Source organism: Pelophylax lessonae (assembly GCF_965119305.1).
Source record: "Pelophylax lessonae genome assembly, chromosome: 1".
Classification (NCBI taxonomy): Eukaryota; Metazoa; Chordata; class Amphibia; order Anura; family Ranidae; genus Pelophylax; species Pelophylax lessonae.
Genome location: NC_138768.1, coordinates 191,820,584 through 191,841,162, shown reverse-complemented (window position 1 = coordinate 191,841,162; position 20,579 = coordinate 191,820,584). Strand labels below are relative to the sequence as shown.

At 43.6% G+C, this 20,579-nt stretch overlaps 1 protein-coding gene across 4 annotated transcripts in view; it reads right to left on the bottom strand.

Moving 5' to 3' along the window:
• DMXL1 (Dmx like 1) overlaps positions 1-20,579 on the bottom strand; it is a 328,770-nt gene that overhangs the window by 81,022 nt on the left and 227,169 nt on the right. For all 4 annotated transcript variants that reach the window (XM_082251711.1, XM_082251708.1, XM_082251710.1 and 1 more), the window contains exons 24-28: positions 16,409-17,481; positions 12,297-12,482; positions 11,290-11,366; positions 10,771-10,901; positions 655-903 (exon numbers count right to left, since the gene is read on the bottom strand). In XM_082251711.1, coding sequence (XP_082107837.1) covers positions 655-903; positions 10,771-10,901; positions 11,290-11,366; positions 12,297-12,482; positions 16,409-17,481 — 1,716 coding nt within the window. The remainder of the gene's footprint in view (positions 1-654; positions 904-10,770; positions 10,902-11,289; positions 11,367-12,296; positions 12,483-16,408; positions 17,482-20,579) is intronic.

The window sequence follows — 20,579 nt, the reverse complement described above, 5'->3', positions numbered from 1 at the left end:
CCCTGTTGGTCATTTGCTATAATAAGCTTTCCTCTCAGACTTATAGAAATGTTTGTGATATGGGAAAAAGACTTGGCCAAGCTAACTTTTAGAAGTCCAGATCGGTATATCACTTCATCTAACTTTAAGTTTACCATAGTTTAAAGAGAACCTGTCATTACTTTATTATAGCCATAGCTCCCACTGCTGAATCCTGGAAGAAGTGCTAAATCTGAGGCAGAAAGGTAAATAGACATGCTGTTGTACATACTTCAGATATAAAATGTAACAGCTGTTCGGTTCCCTGTTAAATTCCATTTCCAATCATATTAACTTCAAATGGTCAACATTTTTACTGGCATAAGATTGCAAACAGTACATTTACCCTCAAAATAATTTTAGATTAGGAATAGTTAATAAAATTGGATTGTGTTTTTTGATTGAAACATACTAGCAAAATCCTACTAACATATGCGAACACCATGTAAACCTCAAAGAATTTCTTAAAGGGGTTAGAAGAGAGAGATGACATTTATTAAGTAGAGTAAGCAAGTAGGTTGTTATGCTAATTAATACCGATGTGCATGAACATACAATATTAAAGAGTAAAGATATTCCTGAAACATTCTTGGTTAAACATTTCTGATAAAAAGATCTATTTAAAAGCAAGCCAACCTGTGCCAGGTTTAACAGGCATCTGTCCCCTGCATGGGATTCGTGCTCCTCCTCCATAGACCGCAGACCACATCTTGTCATTCAGAGGATGAGCAACAACACAGAATAATTCCTGGCTGGAGTGAGTGGCTAGTCCATGACTGAACAAACTTAAGTAGACAGCAGTGAGAATTTCACAAAGCAGAATAGTGAGCCCTGGCTGAGCTTCCTCTCCAGCAGAATTCAGCAGGCGAATTAATGAAGTTATTCCTAAAATGTGAGAAAAACACAACTTATTTTCAGCATTCATTATAAAGGGAATGCATGTTTTTTTTTTTACATATTTTCTTTTATGATGGACACGACACAAAAATATAGTCAGGCAAATATAACATACAGTAAACAGGATATAAATATTATGTTGCCTTCTGTCTTGCGTTAGGCTCCCTTTCACTTCAGCATATTTACACACACAGTTAAGTCTAAAGACCCAAGCAATCCAGGAGGCTGATTTTGCTGTGCTCATACTTTGTTGTGTATTCATTTTTTTTTTTTTACATAGAACAATGGATTGAAACAATTTAAAGCGGTAAAGCATGGGTATGCCAATCCTTCAGAGTGCATGTGGCAGCGTTGCTTGCTAGAATATCTCTTAAACAGTGCACAGTCCTCAACAGTGCTTTATTATAAGCTTACAGTCAGGTTCCATAAATATTGGGACATTGTCACAATTCTAATCTTTTTGGCTCTCTACACCACCACAATGGATTTGAAATGAAACAAACAAAATGTGCTTTAACTGCAGACTTTCTGCTTTAATTTGAGGGTATTTGCATCCAAATCAGGTGAACGGTGTAGGAATTACAACAGTTTGTATATGTGCCTCCCACTTTTTAAGGGATCAAAAGTAATGGGACAATTGGCTGCTCAGCTGTTCCATGGCCAGGTGTGTGTTATTCCCTCATTATCCCATTTACAAGGAGCAGATAAAAGGTCCAGATTTCATTTCAAGTGTGCTATTTGCATTTGGAATCTGTTACTGTCAACTCTCAATATGAGATCCAAAGAGCTGTCACTATAAGTGAAGCAAGAAATCATTAGGCTGAAAAAAAACAAAACAAACCCATCAGAGAGATCGCAAAACATTTGGTGTGGCCAAATCAACTGTTTGGAACATCCTTAAAAAGAAAGAACGCACCGGTGAGCTCAGCAACACCAAAAGACCCGGAAGATCATGGAAAAGAACCGTGGTAGATGACCAAAGAATTCTTTCCCTGGTGAAGAAAACATCCTTCACAACAGTTGGCCAGATCAACACTCTCCAGGAGGTAGATGTATTTGTGTCAAAGTCAAAAATCAAGAGAAGACTTCACCAGAGTGAATACAGAGGGTTCACCACAAGATGTAAACCATTGGTGAGCCTCAAAAACAGGAAGGCCAGATTAGAGTTTGCCAAACATCATCTAAAAAAGCCTTCACAGTTCTGGAACAACATCCTATGGACAGATGAGACCAAGATCAACTTGTACCAGAGTGGTGGGAAGAGAAGAGTATGGAGAAGGAAAGGAACTGCTCATGATCCAAAGCATACCACCTCATCAGTGAAGCATGGTGGTGGTAGTGTCATGGCGTGGGCATGTATGGCTGCCAATGGAACTGATTCTCTTGTATTTATTGATGATGTGACTGCTGACAAAAGCAGCAGGATGAATTCTGAAGTGTTTCGGGCAATATTATCTGCTCATATTCAGCCAAATGCTTCAGAACTCATTGGATGGCGCTTCACAGTGCAGATGGACAATGACCCGAAGCATACTGCGAAAGCGACCAAAGAGTTTAAGGGAAAGAAGTGGAATGTTATGCAATGGCCAAGTCAATCACCTGACCTGAATCCGATTGAGCATGCATTTCCCTTGCTGAAGACAAATTTGAAGGGAAAATGCCCCAAGAACAAGCAGGAACTGAAGACAGTTGCAGTAGAGGCCTGGCAGAGCATCACCAGGGATGAAACCCATTGTCTGGTGATGTCTATGCGTTCCAGACTTCAGGCTGTAATTGACTGCAAAGGATTTGCAACCAAGTATTAAAAAGTGAAGGTTTGATTTATGATTGTTATCTGTCCCATTACTTTTGGTCCCTTAAAAAGTGGGAGGCACATAACGGAATTTTTGTAAAATTTTACCGTAAAATTCCTTTCTCTGAGTCCTCTGACAGTCGCTGCCCACTCATACAGTCTTCACCAATGGGTATTGACCTCTTATCCATAGGAGCAAGCTAGGCATAAGACTTGTTAGAAACAAAGCAATTTACATAGACACACGTGTAGGGGGCTGTCCCTCTGGTCCAATACCCCCCTGCTATCAGCATTCCCAACTCAGTTTGGTAGCAAACAGTTAAAAGTCCAAAAGAACCCCACAAGAGGGGCGGGGGCGGCGACTGTCAGAGGACTCAGAGAAAGGAATTTTACGGTAAAATTTAACAAAAATTGAGTTTTCTCTTACGTCCTCTGACAGTCGCCGCCCACTCATTCAGTCTTCACCAATGGGATGTCCCAAAGCAGTGTAGACATGAGGGGTGGGAAGCGCAACCGTCACAAAGGCAACGCAGCACCCAGGTCAGAGAAAGGAACCTTATCTGAGCAGAAAAGGTAAAAACTCTGGGTAACAGAAAAGCTCAACTGGAGCAAACAACCCAGGAAAGCAAATAAACAAAGGGGAAAACAACCCCAACAGACAGGGACAGGTAACACCATGTCCCCATCAAGGCACTGCCGCACACAGAACTTTGCGGTCAAAGGAGGCATCTGCTGATGCCAAAACATCAAGTTTGTAGAATTTGGAAAAGGTGTGAACGGACGACCAAGTCGCTGCTTTGCGCACCTGGGCCACCGAAGCCTGATGTCGGAAAGCCCAGGACGCACTCACTGCTCTGGTAGAGTGCACCTTGACAGGGAAGGGCGGAACCCGTTCCCTAATGGAATAGGCCTGTACAATCGTCTGTCTGATTAATTTTGAAATGGTTGCCGCAGACGCAGCCATAGCCTTCCTAGGGCCCTCAGGAAGGATGAAGAGAGAATCTTTTCCTGTCGTCTACTGACTTCCTGAAGGATTCAGTAGACGACAGGTACACCCTGATCGCCCGGACTACATCCAAGGAATGCAAAGCAAACTCCTTAGGATGCTTAGGATTCGCACACAGCGAAGGCAAGACAATATCCTCATTAAAATGAAAATCTGAAACCACCTTAGGAAGGAAAGATTGGTTAGGTCGTAAGACCACCTTATCCCTATGAACCACCAGGTAAGGGGAGCGACAGGACAGAGCCGCCAACTCCGACACTCTGCGGGCAGATGTGATCACCACCAGAAAGGCAACCTTTCGTGACAGCACAGGCAGAGGAATCTCCCTGATGTTCTCAAAGGGAGGACGTTGCAAAACGGATAGGACCAAATTCAGGTCCCAAGGAGGTAAAGGCGCTCTCCTAGGAGGAGCCAAATGACGCACCCCTTGAATGAAGGTGCGTATCAAAGAGTTTGACGCCAAGGGGCGCTGGAAAAGGATTGCCAGTGCCAACAACTGACCCTTAATCGAGGTCAGCGCAAGACGCTGGTCCACTCCCGATTGCAGGAAGGCCAACACCCTCGCCACCGAGAAGGAGCGAGGATGGAAGCCCCTGGATTCACACCAGGCAAAATAAGCCTTCCAGGTACGGTAACAGATCTTACCGGACGAGGCCTTCCTAGCCTTGATTAGGGTAGGAATGACCGCCGACGAGAGAACTCCGTCTCTCAGGACCTGGCTCTCAACAGCCACGCCATTAAAACCAGCGACTGTAAAGCAGGATGGAAGATAGTCCCCTGAGACAGTAGATCGTCTCTCAACGGTAGCCGCCATGGAGGCTCGACGACCAGTTGTATGATGTCCGCGTACCAAAACTGGCGCGGCCAGTCTGGGGCCACCAGAATCACCAACTTCGGTTCCGAGACCAACATGCGAAGGAACCTGGACAACAACGGAATCGGTGGGAAGGCATAAATCAGGCGATACTGATTCCAAGGCACCACCAGCGCATCCGAGGCATCTGCCAGAGGCCCCCATTAATGCAGAGCGACCAGTGTGCGTGCCCCCATTAATGCAGAGCGACCAGTGTGCGTGCCCCCATTAATGCAGAGTGACCATTGTGCGTGCCCCCATTAATGCAGAGCGACCATGTGCGTGCCCCCATTAATGCAGAGTGACCATGTGCGTGCCCCTATTAATGCTTAGTGACCATGTGCGTGCCCCTATTAATGCAGAGCGACCAGTGACCCATGCCCCCATTAATGAAGAGTGACCAGTGACATCAGCGGGGGGGGGGGCAGAATGGAGAGGATCGGAGTGGCTGTGTCTTACACTGGCAGCGTCGCATGATTACAAAAAGCCGAGTTCTTCTGCTTACCCGGTGAGGATGTCATTCGAAGTCCCGCCTCCTGGACCGGCTTCTATGATAGACGTCACCAGTGTTCTGTCTATCATAGGTAAGAGCCGGCCCAGGAGGCGGGACTTTGTAGGACAGCCTCTTCTCCGGGTAAGCAGAAGAACTCGGCTTTTTGTAATCATGCGGCGCTGCCAGTGTAACACACAGCCACTCCGATCCTCTCCATTCTGACCCCCGTTGATGACAGAAGGAAGGAGACCTCTTCAGCGGTCCAGATTGAAGTCCGTGTGGGTCCGGAGGCGGCCCCGAGTCTGCCTATTGAGGACCCCGGCTCTAGACTATTATCAGTTATTTTTCTCTATAGTACCTACCAATTATAAAGAGGAGAGGGAGATGTTTTGTGGTCCTAACACAGGGTTAGGTAATCATAACACACTACCTGTCTTAGTGGGACAATGCTGTTGAAGACAATTGTCATCCAAGGACAGCAAGTATGATACTGGTGGGATTAATAGGTTAAAACAAAAGAAAAAAGTGTGTGAAAATAAGAAAGCTAGTGCAGCTATTGCATTTAATCATTTCAGCTCCAGAAGGTTTTACCCCCTTCATTAATAAAGCCATTTTTTGCTATGTGGCACTGCGCTACTTTAACTGACGATTGCGTGGTCATGCAATGCTGTACCCAAATGAAATTTATATCTTGGTACTCCAGTACCGCAATCCCCCGCTGGTGCAACAATGCCAACACTGGGGCCAACACTTTGTTAAGACCCAAGGAGCCGAGGCAAGATCTCTTGATAATGCTCCTCACGTACAGCAAGTGGGGGAACAGAATTGATAGCACTTCACACAGGAACAGAAAATAATAAAAAGGAGCAAAAATTCCATTCAAAAAAGGAAAAAATGCTAGCACCAGAGATCTCAGCAAGGAACTAGGTCCTTACTCCTGACTAGGCAGAAAAAAAACAGAAGACCTATAGCAGGAAATTCGACTGCCCTATAGATGTAGTCAAACTTTTTTCAGCCTAGTGTCCTACTCCTGTAGGGGGCAGCATAAACCCAAGGGTCAAGAAGATATGGAGCTGTGTCCGTTAATAAACGAAAGAGAAAAAATAGAATTTTTGTAAGAACTTACCGTAAAATTCTTTTCTCCGAGTCCTCTGACAGTCGCAGCCCTTCCATATGTTATTCGCTATTGGGTAACGGTGCCCTCTTTGGGAGCAGGCTAGGTAGTGAAAACTTGATAAAAAAAAAAAAAGTTAAACAAAGGCACACCTTTAGGAGGCTGTCCCTCTGGACATTACCCTCAGCTATTCAGTTTCGTAGCAAGCAGCACAGGAAGACAACCAACCCCAAAATAGAGGGGCGGGGGCTGCGACTGTCAGAGGACTCAGAGATAAGAATTTTACAGTAAGTTCTTACAAAAATTATATTTTCTCTGACGTCCTCTGACAGTCACAGCCCTTCCATATGTTCTTCACTATTGGGATGTCCCAAAGCAGTGCAGGTGTGAGGGGTGGGAAAAGACGCAGCCAACAGCATGGCAACGTGTCAACAAGGCCAGAGAAAACTGAGCCAACAGGGCAACAGAAGCTCAACAAGAGCCAACCCCAGAACAAATATCACCCCAGGAAGAGACAAAACATGTCCCTTCGACAAACTGCCGCGCTCAAAGCCTTGCGGCCAAAGGAAGCATCTGAGGATGCCATTACGTCAAGCTTGTAAAAGTTTGTGAAAGTGTGCACAGATGACCAGGTCGCCGCTTTGCACACCAGAGCCACAGAAGCCTGATGGCGAAAAGCCCAAGAGGAACTTATGGCTCTAGTAGAATGTGCCCTCACCGGGAAAGGAGGCACCTGACCCTACAGTGAATAGGCCTGAACAATAGTCCGTCTGATCCATTTGTAAATGGCCGCAGCGGACGCAGCCGAACCCTTCTGAAGTCCCTCGGAAAGGACAAACAGGGAATCAAACTTCCTAAAAAACTCAGTGGCAGACAGGTAAACCCTGATCGCCCTAACCACATCCAAAGAATGCAAGGCAAATTCCTTGGGATGCTTGGACTTTGCACAAAGCGAAGGCAACACAACATATTCATTGAGGTGGAAATCCGACACCACCGTAGGGAGAAAAGACTGATAAGGTTGCAGGACCACTCAATCCCTATGAACAGCCAGATAAGGCCAATGGCAAGACAGAGCCGCCATTTCAGACACTCTGCGAGCAGAGGTGATAGCTCTGCCTGTATTGTCCCAGAAAGTGGCCTTTCTGGTGGCTATTTTCTCTGATGTTCACAAAGGGAGGCCGTCGCAAAACGGACAAGACCAAATTCAGGTCCCACATAGGCAACAGAGCCCTCCGCGGGGGAGCCAGATGACGCACCCCTTGAATAAAGGTGCGAATCAAGGAATTTGTCGCCAAGGGATGCTGGAAGAAAAAGGCTAAGGTCGACAACTGACCTTTGATCGTGCCCAGGGCCAAATGCTGTTCCACACCTTTCTGCAGGAAGGCCACAACCCTCGCCACCGAAAAGGAGTGAATATAAATTAAAATAATTTTTTGTTTAAACATCTTTATAAAGATAAACCCAAGAGTGCCCCTGACTGCTGAGACTATCCCTATAGCCCATAGGTCAGTAAAAGAAAAAATATCCCAGGTGCAAGCCAAAGGGACCCAATCCCCAGCTTACCTGAGAGGAGCTGGTGTCCACTGCAGCAGATTCTCCTGCTTGTGATGTAACAGGGGTGTCCATGCTGCTTTCTGAGCATTTTCTAACAGCTGTGCTGGTTAACACTCTGGCACCAGCAGCCCGATTTCCTGCTGTCTGCCCCGCTTTAAGAGGCTGGAACCCACGAGCCCCCGGCGCCTGCTGAGGACATCACTCGGCCGGCCCATTTTGCCTATGCAATTTTCGGCTACCAACGTGGAACACACAGGCTCCGCCCCCGCTGGACGCGACACGCCGCTCTCCTCTCCTAGCGAAGCACACCGAGCTGGCCAGCATACACAGGGGGAGCTGGGAATAAGCCATCAGCGGACCTCTCTGTCCCCAAGGATGAAAACAGGATGCACAGCTCCACTCCACTTCCCCAGGGAGGGATCATACCAGGAAGAAAAGTTACAGCATCTATTTCTTGCAGGAAGCTCCACAGCCAGCCTCTGAGACCTACAGCTCCCTCAGTTCCTCCACGTGCAACCTATCCTTCCAGAGGAAACAATATTACTAAGGTGTGGGCCTGGAGGACTGCCTTTTATTTTAATTGGGGTACGTGTTTCCTGTCCGGAGGGGGGAGCCCTAGATCTCAGAGGCTGTCCTGGAAGACGATTGGAGAAAAGTCTTTTTAAATTTATCCAGTGTGTTAGTGCGCATAGGGATCTGTTTTGGCAGTGAAAAATCAACTTAATAGACAGCGAACTGCATTACTGTGTCAAAGCATTTTGCACAAAACCATTATACCTTATAAGCTTCAAGAGAGTTTCTATAAGCATAAAGTTCTTCAAAGCATGCAGACATACCGGCATAGAGATCTGCTTTGTCTCTGGGAAAAGAGAAAAGCTATCAACCGGAGTGGTATTCTGTGTTTTCTGTAGGCGGTTTGCAGAATGCATACTATTAGGCCCTTTTGTCCTAGCTCCCTTGAGCCAGTGATACACCATTGCTAGTGTTAAGATGCCCAGAGGGATCCTCACAATTCATGAGTGCGAAATGGAGGGGGTTTTGCATGTCTGTAGAAGGCCACTATAACCAGGCAATGACCAAGTTCTTGTGGCTGTGTTTCTGTAGAAGACAGCCGCCGGAACACAGCGAGGCTGGTGGAAACATGCCATCTGGGAGGTGTGACGCTGTAAGCTCATCCTTCTGAAACTATGTCCAGATAGGAGACAAAAAACGCCAATTTTAAAATTACTTGCTGAAAAGCATTAGAGACAAAATCACAGGGCGTGCCACAGTAAAGTGAACACCACCCCAAATCCTCTGTCCATGATGCCATGCAGTCAGTGTTGTTTGGATTCTTTATACAAGGAAACCCTGTCTAACCTTACACAAGAAGCTGGGCCTATTGAGGTTCAGGCTTTGCCTGCCATTATGGGCATACTCCCAAAGGGATCTTTAGAATGTGGGAACCATAGAAATGGGCCACAGCTCTTGAACTGAATAGCTCCATGAAGCTAATTTTACATGTTGCACTTCGTGCCAGGGTGAGCATCTAATGCAGGTTCCAGTGGCGGAAGCAAACATTACAGTCCCGGGTATGGTCCCCAAGGTAGTAACTGATCTATAAACTGCTAGATAACACCGTTCAATAAGTAGCCAGATGTTGAGAAGATTCAGATGAAAATAAAAACTTGAGTGGCTTAAAAATAAAAAAAATACTTCTCCAGGGGAGATCAAATCCATAACCTAAGGACACTAGCAAAAAACTGAGCTTCTAAAAGTGGGTGGGGTTATATGGGTATGCTCTAGGATCAGCCATAGCAAAACTTTTTGCTAGGGTCAAAATACCTGAATATAGCAGCACAGTCTTTGAATAGCAGCCCTGTGTAATTAAAATGATTGTAAAGTTACGTTTTTTTTTTTTTTTTTTTTTAAAAGAACAAACATGGTATACTTTCCTCCTCTGTGCAGTGGTTTTGCACAAGGCAGCCCGGATCCTCCTCTTCTCTGGTCCCTCTTCGGCTCTCCTGGTCCCTCAAATCCATAACCTAAGGACACTAGCAAAAAACTGAGCTTCTAAAAGTGGGTGGGGTTATATGGGTATGCTCTAGGATCAGCCATAGCAAAACTTTTTGCTAGGGTCAAAATACCTGAATATAGCAGCACAGTCTTTGAATAGCAGCCCTGTGTAATTAAAATGATTGTAAAGTTACGTTTTTTTTTTTTTTTTTAAAAGAACAAACATGGTATACTTTCCTCCTCTGTGCAGTGGTTTTGCACAAGGCAGCCCGGATCCTCCTCTTCGGCTCTCCTGGTCCCTCCTGATGAGTGCCCCCACAGCAAGTAGCTTGCTATGGGGGCACCTGAGCCGAGCTGTAGCTCTGTGTCTAATCAGACACAAAGCTGCCATTTAGCCCTGCCCCTCTCTCTTAATTGGCTAAGTTTGATTGACAGCAGCAGGAGCCAATGGTGCAGCTGCTGTGTCTTTGCCAATCAGGAGAGAGTCTCCCACACAGCTGAAGCACTTGTGGACATCACTGCATAGAAAGGGGGCTCAGCTAACTATTAGGGGGCTGCTGCACACAGAAGGCTTTTTATCTTAATGCACAGAATGTATTAATATAAAAAAAACTTTCTGACTTTACAACTCCTTTAAGATAAAAAGGTTTCTGCGGGATGTAGTACACGTCTAAAGAATGACTGATGTTTACCATAATGAATGAAAACAGGTGCCAAGCGCAATACTTATAAACTCATGACACAGCCAGAGTATAAATCCACAAAAAACACCCTTTTTAGTAAAAAAAATATATTAATAAATAAAAAAAATTCCCTATGGACAAACGTGGCACGCAAAATGAGAGTTAGGAGAAAAAGTGTTAACAGCTGTGAGGCCAGCATACCATAAAACAGATACATTATCCTAGGTGTCCAATTTATATCAGCCAAGCTGTGTAATAGCAGCCCTTTCAGCTCCAAATGAGAAAGGGCCCAACTGAGTCTTAATTATTACCGGGTTATAAATAGATATCTATACAGCTCTTCAATGTTTTGTTTAGAGTACCTGGCCAATGAGTGGGAGATGTGTTTGGTATCACTGCTTCATCCAGACTTGTTGTTCTTATTGGTTGTCTGTGAATAAGCAGAACACTCTGGTACACCATACCTGTAAATGGATTGGTCTGCATGGAGGCACTGAAACAAAATAGGACACAAAATTGACATATTGCTGGTGTTTTTGATCTAACGCAGTTTTTCTCATATCTTTACATTAGCCTTGCGCTGTGCAAACCCCCTGGTCTGACTTGCATATTGCAGAACCCAGGTTCATGCTTACAGAGCTCAATGAACCCTATTCACCTTAGTTTGAACAGCACTGAACACAGCTAAAAGCACAAGAATGCCTGTATATACCAAAGCATATACATGTATTTTAGAGAATGTTTGAAGTGACAGTAACTGTAACATAAATTGTAAAGATTTGTCCTTGAGTTACTAAGGATTTCACATTTCTATTGCCTTAGTGTTCAAAGTTTTGTTGGCCTATATAAATAACATAAGCAAAAATACAAATGTACTGTACCTGTTGGCTTGCCCTCCACAAAGGCACTGATATATGCAGGCAGAAAGAGATGCAGCCAGAGTATGCATTACATAAATCTGGAGAATAGAAGGTAAAACACGTCAGTAAATATTTCCCTAGATAAAAAGAAAAACTCTCCTATCAAAAAATGAATAGCAGTTAATTCCCGTACTAAAGATTACATTGGTGAGTACCTTGCAAGATATAGGCTGGGTAATGCATGTGTTATTGAGTCCTAGTCCTTGAAACATTTTGAGAACCTCCATATTTAAAATGATAAATTACCTCCATCATAGTACTTTTAGACCCCAAAGTATGTATTCTGGGTATTCAACCAGAAGAAATTGTTCCAGAATTTCAAACATCTATTATCAGACTATACTTTGTGACCTGCATATTAATTGCACAATTACTATCCAACTTTCACCAATTAAAGGGAACCTTGTCAATATCTTATTAGAAAGGGAGAAACCACCGTACCAACAGTGCCCACATAAACTCACCAGACCTTGGGAAAATTGTCTGGAGCTTCCACATTGGCCACACTTAAGACTTAATGGCAAATCAGGATAATTTACATACAGTATAAGAGTAATGACCAGACACAGAAGGATTTGTACCACTCTACTTACTTTACTTTGCAGACAAAGTAACTAAGGTAATCTACATTACATAGCTATTTATTGTGATGTACTCTCAAGAGCAGGGCTCTCATTAACCTCTTGTGTTGTATTCCTCTTGTGTTGTATTTTGACTGTACAGTCTATTTTGTAAAAGGCTGTGCAATATTAAACAAGTAGCAAACCAAGTGTATTTGACTTTTTACTGCATATCTGTACCAATTGTCATTTCATATGTCGCATACTTTACAAACTGTGTTGCAAAATGTTGTGTGGGTTCTGTGGGTGGGATTAGGAGATTATTATATTTTCCTACCTTCTTCATTTTAGGTTTATTATAAAATTAGGACTTTTCCCGAAATAAAAAAAAAAAAGAAATAAACATACCTTGTTGTTTTGTGTTTCAGGATGAGGTGGTGAATCAAGATTTATTATGGCATGTAAGATATCATGAGTTAAGTTGCTCAGGTGCTGCAAAGGATTGGCTACAACAGTTTTGGCACTTGCTGTGCAAGCAAAAAGGAGCGGAATTGAAGTTTGCTCTGTCTGAGGATTAGAGAGGAGTGAGCTATCCTAAATGAGTAAGCAAACAAAATTGAGTATAAATGATAATAGTGCAAAATCAGAAGCAACAGACGTAATTGCAGTCATTTAGTAAAAGCAATTGCAAAGACAACACATTCACACCAAACACATCTACATCAACATATTTTTGTGTTTAAGAGTCAAAACAAGTTAAAACTACACAAACAAATTTACGACAATTTTTTACATGCATTCAGGAATGGGCAGCTTGCAATTCATAAATTAATTTAGGGTATTGCAAGAATAAAATATATCTGAACCCAAAAACAAAAATGTGATATGTATGTGTTTATACTAGTGATTGACCGATATCGTTTTTTTTACCGCCGATACCGATATTTTGGTCATCGGATATCGGCCGATATTTTCGGACATTAAAATTCTTTTTTTTTTATGTCTACAGGTATTGTGGTGGAGGGATCTGGGGGTCTAAAAGACCCCAAACCCCTCCTCTGCACTTAAAGCATTCAAAACGCCAAGTTTGGCCGTTTTGAATGCTGTAAGATTTTGAATTTGGCGCTGCCAGTACCTGGAAGTGATGTCATGACATGACATCACTTCCGGGTACTCAGCCGCGCCAAATTCAAAGAAATGGAGACTAGGTCAGACAGCGGCGGTGCAGATGGAGACCTGGTCAGACGGCGGCGGTGAAGGTAGGATGCCCGGGTCTCCTGGTGTGACAGGAGACCCAGGCGAGCCGCGGAAGGCGGCGGGAGGGGGGGACGTCCCCTCCCACTTCTTGGAATGACAGCCGAGCGGCTTCTTAGCCGCATCGGTTGTCATTATAAGACAGCCGACCGTCGGCTATGGACACCAGTACCGGGGTGATGCATCTAGCTGCAGGCATCACCCTGGTACATGCACTTTCCCGAAATATCGGCAATATCGGTAAATCGAAACCTGATTCCGATATATCGGGGAAAGTCTATATCAATCCCTAGTATATATACACACACACATATATACATACATATACACACACACACACACTAAACAAAATTATAAACGCAACACCTTTGTTTTTGCCCCATTTTTCATGAGCTGAACTCAAAGATGTAAGACTTTTTCCATGTACACAAAAGGCCTATTTCTGTCACATATTTTTCACAAATCTGTCTAAATATGTGTTAGTGAGCACTTCTCCATTGCCAAGATAATACATCCCCCTCACAGGTGTGGCATATCAAGAGGCTGATTGGACAGCACGATTATTGCACAGGTATGCCTTAGGCCCCTTTTACACATTCCGGTCCGTCGGAGGATCGATCCGCCGATCCCCCGCTGAGCAGGCGGATGGCAGCTGTGTCTCCGCGCTGTGTGCAGAGACAGAGCTGTCAGGTCCCACTGTTCTCTATGGGGGAATCGGATGGGAACGGACCATCTTTCCGTTCTCATCTGATCCTATCCGATCTGCTGGAGGGATGGAAAAGAGGGTTTCCATCATCCAGATTTGACAGATCAGATCGGATGTCAGCGGACAGGTCTCCGTTGATATCCGATGCCCCATAGAGATGCACGGGGCATCCGTTCAGATCCGGCAAAGAAAAACGGACAGGCGGATCTGATGGGTCCGCCTGTGTGAAAGGGGCCTAAGGCTGGCCACAATAAAGGCCACTCGAAAAATGTGCAGTTTTAATGTATTTGGGGGGGGGTCTGAAAAACAGTCAGTATTTGGTGTGAACATTATTTGCCTCACACAGTGCAACACATCTCCTTCGCATAGAATTGATCAGGTGGTTGATTGTGGCCTGTGCGAAGTTGCTGGATATTGGCAGGACCTGGAACATGCTGTCGTATACGCCTATCCAAAGCATCCTAAACATGCTCAATGGTTGACATGTCCGGCAAGTATGCTGGAAATGTAAGTACTGGGATGTTTTCAGCTTCCAGGAATTGTGTACAGTTTGCGGTTTCTTCTGAGCCCTGTGCCATGACAGGCGGCTCCCATGCGAATGCGTGGGAGTGACGTCGCTCGACTACAGCCAGTAATACAGCTGGAGTCCGCAGACCAGGAAGGAAGACGGGGGAAGATGATGCAGCCAGCAGTGGGGACAACGCAGGCTTTGTTTGCAGGTAAATGTCACATAATGTGCTAGTATGAGATGCATACTAGCACATTATGCATTTTCTTTGCAGGAGAAAAAAAAAAAAGGAAGAGTTTACTTCCTCTTTAACACAACACACGTCAGCATGCCTGTGTTACTGCAATACAAAAGAGTGCAAATGTAAGAATGGGCCCTTCATGGTTTTAACATTTCCGAAAACAATTGCAGCTCAAGTCATGTGGTAATGCGATTCTGTTCATTATGAAAATATATAGCCTTAGTGGCAAAGCACAGACTGACATGATGGATACGGGACCTCATCAGCTGGTGCCTCTCTCCTCTGCAATCACTGAATAAAGAGTAGAAGGGATCATATATTGAGTGGCTGTTGCTACTATCAGAGGGAGATCCTCCTTTTCATTCTCTGATGTGATCTAATCTAGTTTTAGCAGGGAAAAGGAGGTAATCTACTTTAAGACAAAGTGATTAGTGTGTACTGTTAGAAGAAACTTCTGAGGATAGAAAAAAGTAGGATGTCGTTGCTAAAAAAGGGTGCAAAGCTCAGGGCTATCATCCTGATAACTTACTTCACTACCTAGCGAAGTACCTCAACTGAAAGAAACATGTAGGATGGCAGATCAGTCTTTCAGACTTCATTGGCAATGCTTGTTCTAGGTCCAATACTCTCAACGTAGTGAAGCTAGAATCAAGACTGAGTATATTCTCACAGTTTCACTTTAAAAGAGATTTACGGGAATTGCCTAGCTGCAGCATCATTTTAGTGCTTTATCTGTCCATCACTGGCTCCAATACTGAGAACCAAGCGATCAAACAATGCCGATCGCTCAATTCTCAGAGCTACCTGAGCAGAGAGCTGGTGAACTTTGGCTGTACTTCTCCTTTAAAGCTGAACAACTAGGCAAACCGTTAAATCCACACATGTATTACCTATACAGCAGCTGTTTTACCTGCAAAGAACTTGTATTTTGTCCATCGAATCCAAAGATTTATGCAGCCTTGGTAGACAGATTTAAAAAGCTAGTGACCTGAATTTTTACTATTGTAGTTGAAAATAAAGCTAGGCCACCTCTCTGCCACTAGCCTGTGACTAGTCAATGCAGCAGCAGACTGATAAACAAATCCCTCTGTTTCTTTCTTCCGCTAGCACGTCAGTATATTTGCAATACACCAGATAGGCTCCTAGTTCTGCCCATTCCTGTCTCTGTTTGTACCGGGGATTTTAAGAAGTAAATTATCAAGATAGACTTTGGTGCTTGCATGAGTTGCTTTAAAAAAAAAAAAAAAAATCATAATTTATAATGCATACACAAGTGCATTAACTGGCCTTGTTTATCCATCTGCCTGAAGTACAGCTTTTTAACCGTACAGCTTTTTAACCAGTTCCCACCCAGGCCAACTTTGGCTCTGTGGTCCCCTGCCACTGCCTTTAAAAGCTATCCAGCGGCTAAAAAGCTGCTAGGATGGCTTTTACATTGCAGGGATTTTCTAGGTGAAAGAGAATATATCTGGATGATGGCTGTAGCAGTAGGCATCCTCTAGATATCTCCAGTCAAAGTCTACGACTTCATTTAAGGTTATGCGGGTGGGTAGTAGTTAAACACAATTCTACTAAACAATAAAAATTTATTGTATGGGCAGATATATCTGCTCTATAAGGAATAGAATAGTTACATTAAAATCACCATTTCACTAAGACAGGAAAACAAGCTACGGTAGCTTATGAACCTGAAAGATAACAATTGTGCTCTAGAAATCATTTTGCTACACAAAAAGGACAAAAACAACTCAATGGAACAATGGAATTAAAGAATGAGGAGGTTAAACATAAATATATCAGAAGGAAAATACCTGTTGTGACTCCTGCAAAAGTAGTATTAATTCCATACGTACAGAGGCCAAACCACCACCATGAGAGCCATGAAGTACACAAAAACTCAGGAACATTCTTAACAGTGATTGAAATTTCAACAGCCACTGACGTCTCTCAAGGAGTTCTTTCCTCTGCTTTGAAGTGGCTTGATCCAAAGAGTCATCAAAACTATCCTCATACGAATATTCAACAGCTCCCACAGAACTGAGCTCATCCACATTAACACAATATTTACAAATCTTTTGAAGAGCAACAACTGCTCTTTCCAGCCAGCTATACAGCTGATATCTCAGTTTGCCACCATCAACTTCATAACCCGTGGATAATGTTCGCAGCTCCCCAGTAAGAATCTTTAGGCAAGCTCTAAACTTAAGCTGGGCAGCTATCACATCTTCTGTGGGACTGAGAAAATCATTCTCATCAACGCTACAGGAATCTGAGTAACTTTCACTGGTCATCACTTGCTTATTGCTTTCTGTGCTTTGTGAAGGTTTCACATCCTTCATTGATAATCCAGATGCCTCCGATTCTTCATCTGTGTCACTATCCCATTTTAATTCTAAGGGCTCATCTTCCATTGCCATTGATGGTTGGCTCCAATCAAATGGACTGACGGAATGTGTTTGCTTCCCAGAGGAGAAGTCAGATAAACCATTGACCATGGAGCTTGACCAGTCAAAGTCACAAGCTGAGTCTTTCTTTTCTCCAAGTAAGGGAGATACAGGTGTGGATACTTTACTATTATGTGCCAAACTTGAAGTTCGAAGTAGAGGCTTTGTTTTTTTCACAACTTTAGGCATTTTGGATAATACTTCAAGGGCTAGCATTGGACATCCAGCCTTTAAATGAGCATGGGCAGTAGTGAAAAACAACCTTCTTTCACTTAGGTTAATTTTGTCAGCCAAACTATTTTCCATAGACAGGCACATTTTGGTAGAGGATGATTCTGAAGAGCCAAAATTACGTCTCAATAACATGGGATGCGTTCTTAAAAAATTATAGAAATTGAAGACTGATGGATCACAGCTTGAAGACAGGCTCCAAGAATCATCTGCAAGACAAATAATTTTGATGGGAACATTGTAAGCAAATGTAATTGTACCTAGCAACATAGTACCAATATCTATATTTTTTTTTAATGCTGCAATTTTTTTTTTTTAATATTGTACATTATACTAAATTATTAGAAACATCTTTCTTATGAAAGCCTGTATCACAAGTATAAACACCTACTTCCTGCTCAATTCCCTTTTAGAATGGGCAAATGGTAAACTTCTCTTTATAATGAAAAAAGATCAGCCGAAAACCAAATCAAGATTGCTCAAATAAGTGCATACAATTGTATACAAACGATGAGAATCACTGCTTAAACTACAAGCTGTATTAAATTTATAAGTAAAAAAAGAACACAAACCTCTGCAAGGAACATACTTTAGGCAAAACTCACACCTTTTTTTAAGTTTTGGACAAAGAGGAAACAGTTAAATCTGCTGCATACAGCGATGGAACACATGCTATAGGAACGATTTTACCCATCAAAGGATTTTTATTCATCAACCCAGTCCTGTTAATTTACACAGCTCCACCACTCAGTAGTCCTGTCTAGCAGGGTAAGATACCTTATTTTTCTTGGCAACACTTACAGGTCCCCTCCCCTTCATAAGCCCTATGATTTAACAGTGAAAAAAGGATTAGCAGAATGAGAAGCTCATCTCTGTCACTATGCTCCTCCTCGTCCTATCGGCATGCTCACAGCACTGAAGCAGAACTGATTGGTCCTTGTGCTGCCTTCTGTCTCCCACAGTTGGAGTTCCCTAGTACAGGGACTAAAAAAAAAAAAAAACACTTCAGGCACCTACACTGTTATAAAACTTTAAAATGGTATTAAACCCCCAAATCAAAAATGTAATATTTTGCAGGTTACCAATAATTAGATGTGGTGGCTGCATTCATTTTTCTTTTTTAGGCTTTCTCCCGTTTCCCCCTAGTGATCTGGCCAGTAACACACTTCCTGTAGATTGCCCCAACTGTGGATGTTAAAATCGGAGTTATGATCACTCTGAGGATGACTGTTTGCAGGCCTTCAGCACTGTGAATGATTGCCTGAGTTCTGGACGTAGCTTTCTTTTGCCTGGTTTGCACCATTGTATGGGTAATCCCCAGTGGGGTATTCATAGTGTTGGGTGCAGAAAATGTGGCAAGTGATTCTCAGAGGAAAATGCAGCAACATGGGGTAGACTGTTCTATAGTAAATTCCTTGTGGTGAAAGGAAGAATCTGAGTGTCTTGTAATGGCTCTAGGGGGGGGGGGGGGGGCTGGAGTGGCATTAAAGGGTGCAACCAGTGATGATGTAACACCTAGTCATTCACCTGAGTCTAAGCTCTGAGTGTTTTTTGTGGCGTTTTAGTGTCAAGTTTAGACTGTAAACTGAGTACATTCCAAAGTCCTGCTTTTTACAGTAATAGAGATATAGGGTGACCCTGTCTTACCTGTCCATGAGGTTGAACTATATATAGGGTCCAGGCTTAGCCTGTCACAGAGGGCATACCCCCAAAGAGGTCTTCAGGGTCTGGTTTTCAAAGGGCTGGATCACAGCTCTGAACCTTTACAGGACCTGGTGGCGGCCTAAACGTGTTGCAAAAAGTCCTGGGGTGAGCGTCTATGCAGGATCCAGTGCTCAAAGCAACATTACTGATTGACCTATGGCATTGGATTAGAGTACGGCTCCCAAAGTTGTATTGAGATTGCACTGACCCGGATGCGCTGCTTCTCTTGTTATATTAGAAGACAGTGAAAATTTCAAGGAAGAGTTGATTGAAGAATCCAAAGATAAAATATACTAGTTAAGCTAAGAGTTACTTCTCTAAGGAGAGTAGAGGTCCATCACCTCAGGACACTTGCAAAAAAATGAGGACTCACAGAGTGGTGTAGAGTTATAGGGGAGATGCCCAGGGAACATGTCCTTAAAAGTCTTGTCAGTGCCCAGTCACCTGAAGGTACAAGTCAATAACCCGGGGTTTATGTAATCTAATAGCCTGTGTCCTGTCCTGTACAATTAAGATAGTTTTGCATTTATACGTTTCAAAAATGCATGTGCTTCCATTGTTGGAAACTCATAGAAATTGGAGTTAGGTCCACAGAAAATGGGGTGCCTTGCCGGGGCTCTGTGGCTTATGCATGTATTTTGCAAAGGTGTGCAACTAAACCCTTGTTTTTAATGCATACTGTTGGGACAGGTCAATTCGGTTGGTCGCAGGCTGGTCAGCAAGTTGAGCTTGGAAATTTCTTTGTTTTTTTCATATGCGTTGACTTTCCAATGCTCCTTGCTGCAGTGACCAGGTACAGGTGAGGGCAGTACCCTTTTGTTTGTATAATGTGCTAGTATGCATCACATACTAGCACATTATGACAGACTTACCTCATAATGAAGCCCTCCAGTGGCGCGCTGTCACCGCAGAAGGCGCTTCCATCTTCACCTGGTCTTTCTTGCTAGGATTCGGCCATATGAAGCCAGCGATGATGTCAAACGAAGCATATGGGAGTTGCTGTTTACGCCACGGCTCTGAAGGAATGGCATGACAATGCCGTTCCTTCAGAGAGCATGCGCTGGTGACACCACCTGCTACATCTAATAAATGGTAAACGTTTAGGAAATATTTACAGTACCTACAAGTCTGATTATAGGCTTACCTATAGGTAAAAATCATACATGGGATTTTACTCCAATTTTAATTGCCAATTCACACCACAAAAACGTCCTCCAGATCTGTTCTGGAAGCGTTTCTGGATGTGTTTCTGCAAGCGCGTCTGACTCTTTTTATGCATTCCAGTGTTTTTTTGATGCATTTCTGGATGCATTACAGATGCTTATTTTCCCACTATGCTGGGGTCTGGTGCATCGTTGATGCGTTGTAGATGCGTTCTGGTGCGTTTTTGATACATTTTACCGCATTTCAGTGCAGTCCTGTGCAGGAAAAACGCAGCACCAGAAAGCACTCAAACTGAAAGCACTCAAACTGGTGTGAATGAAAGACCTCGAAGTCTTGGCAGAAGCCTGAGAGGCGTGAAGGTGTAAATCAGGCGCCACTTCCCCGGGGGATCGCCTTCCCAACCAGCGCATCCATGGTGTCCGCCAGAGGATCCCGTGAC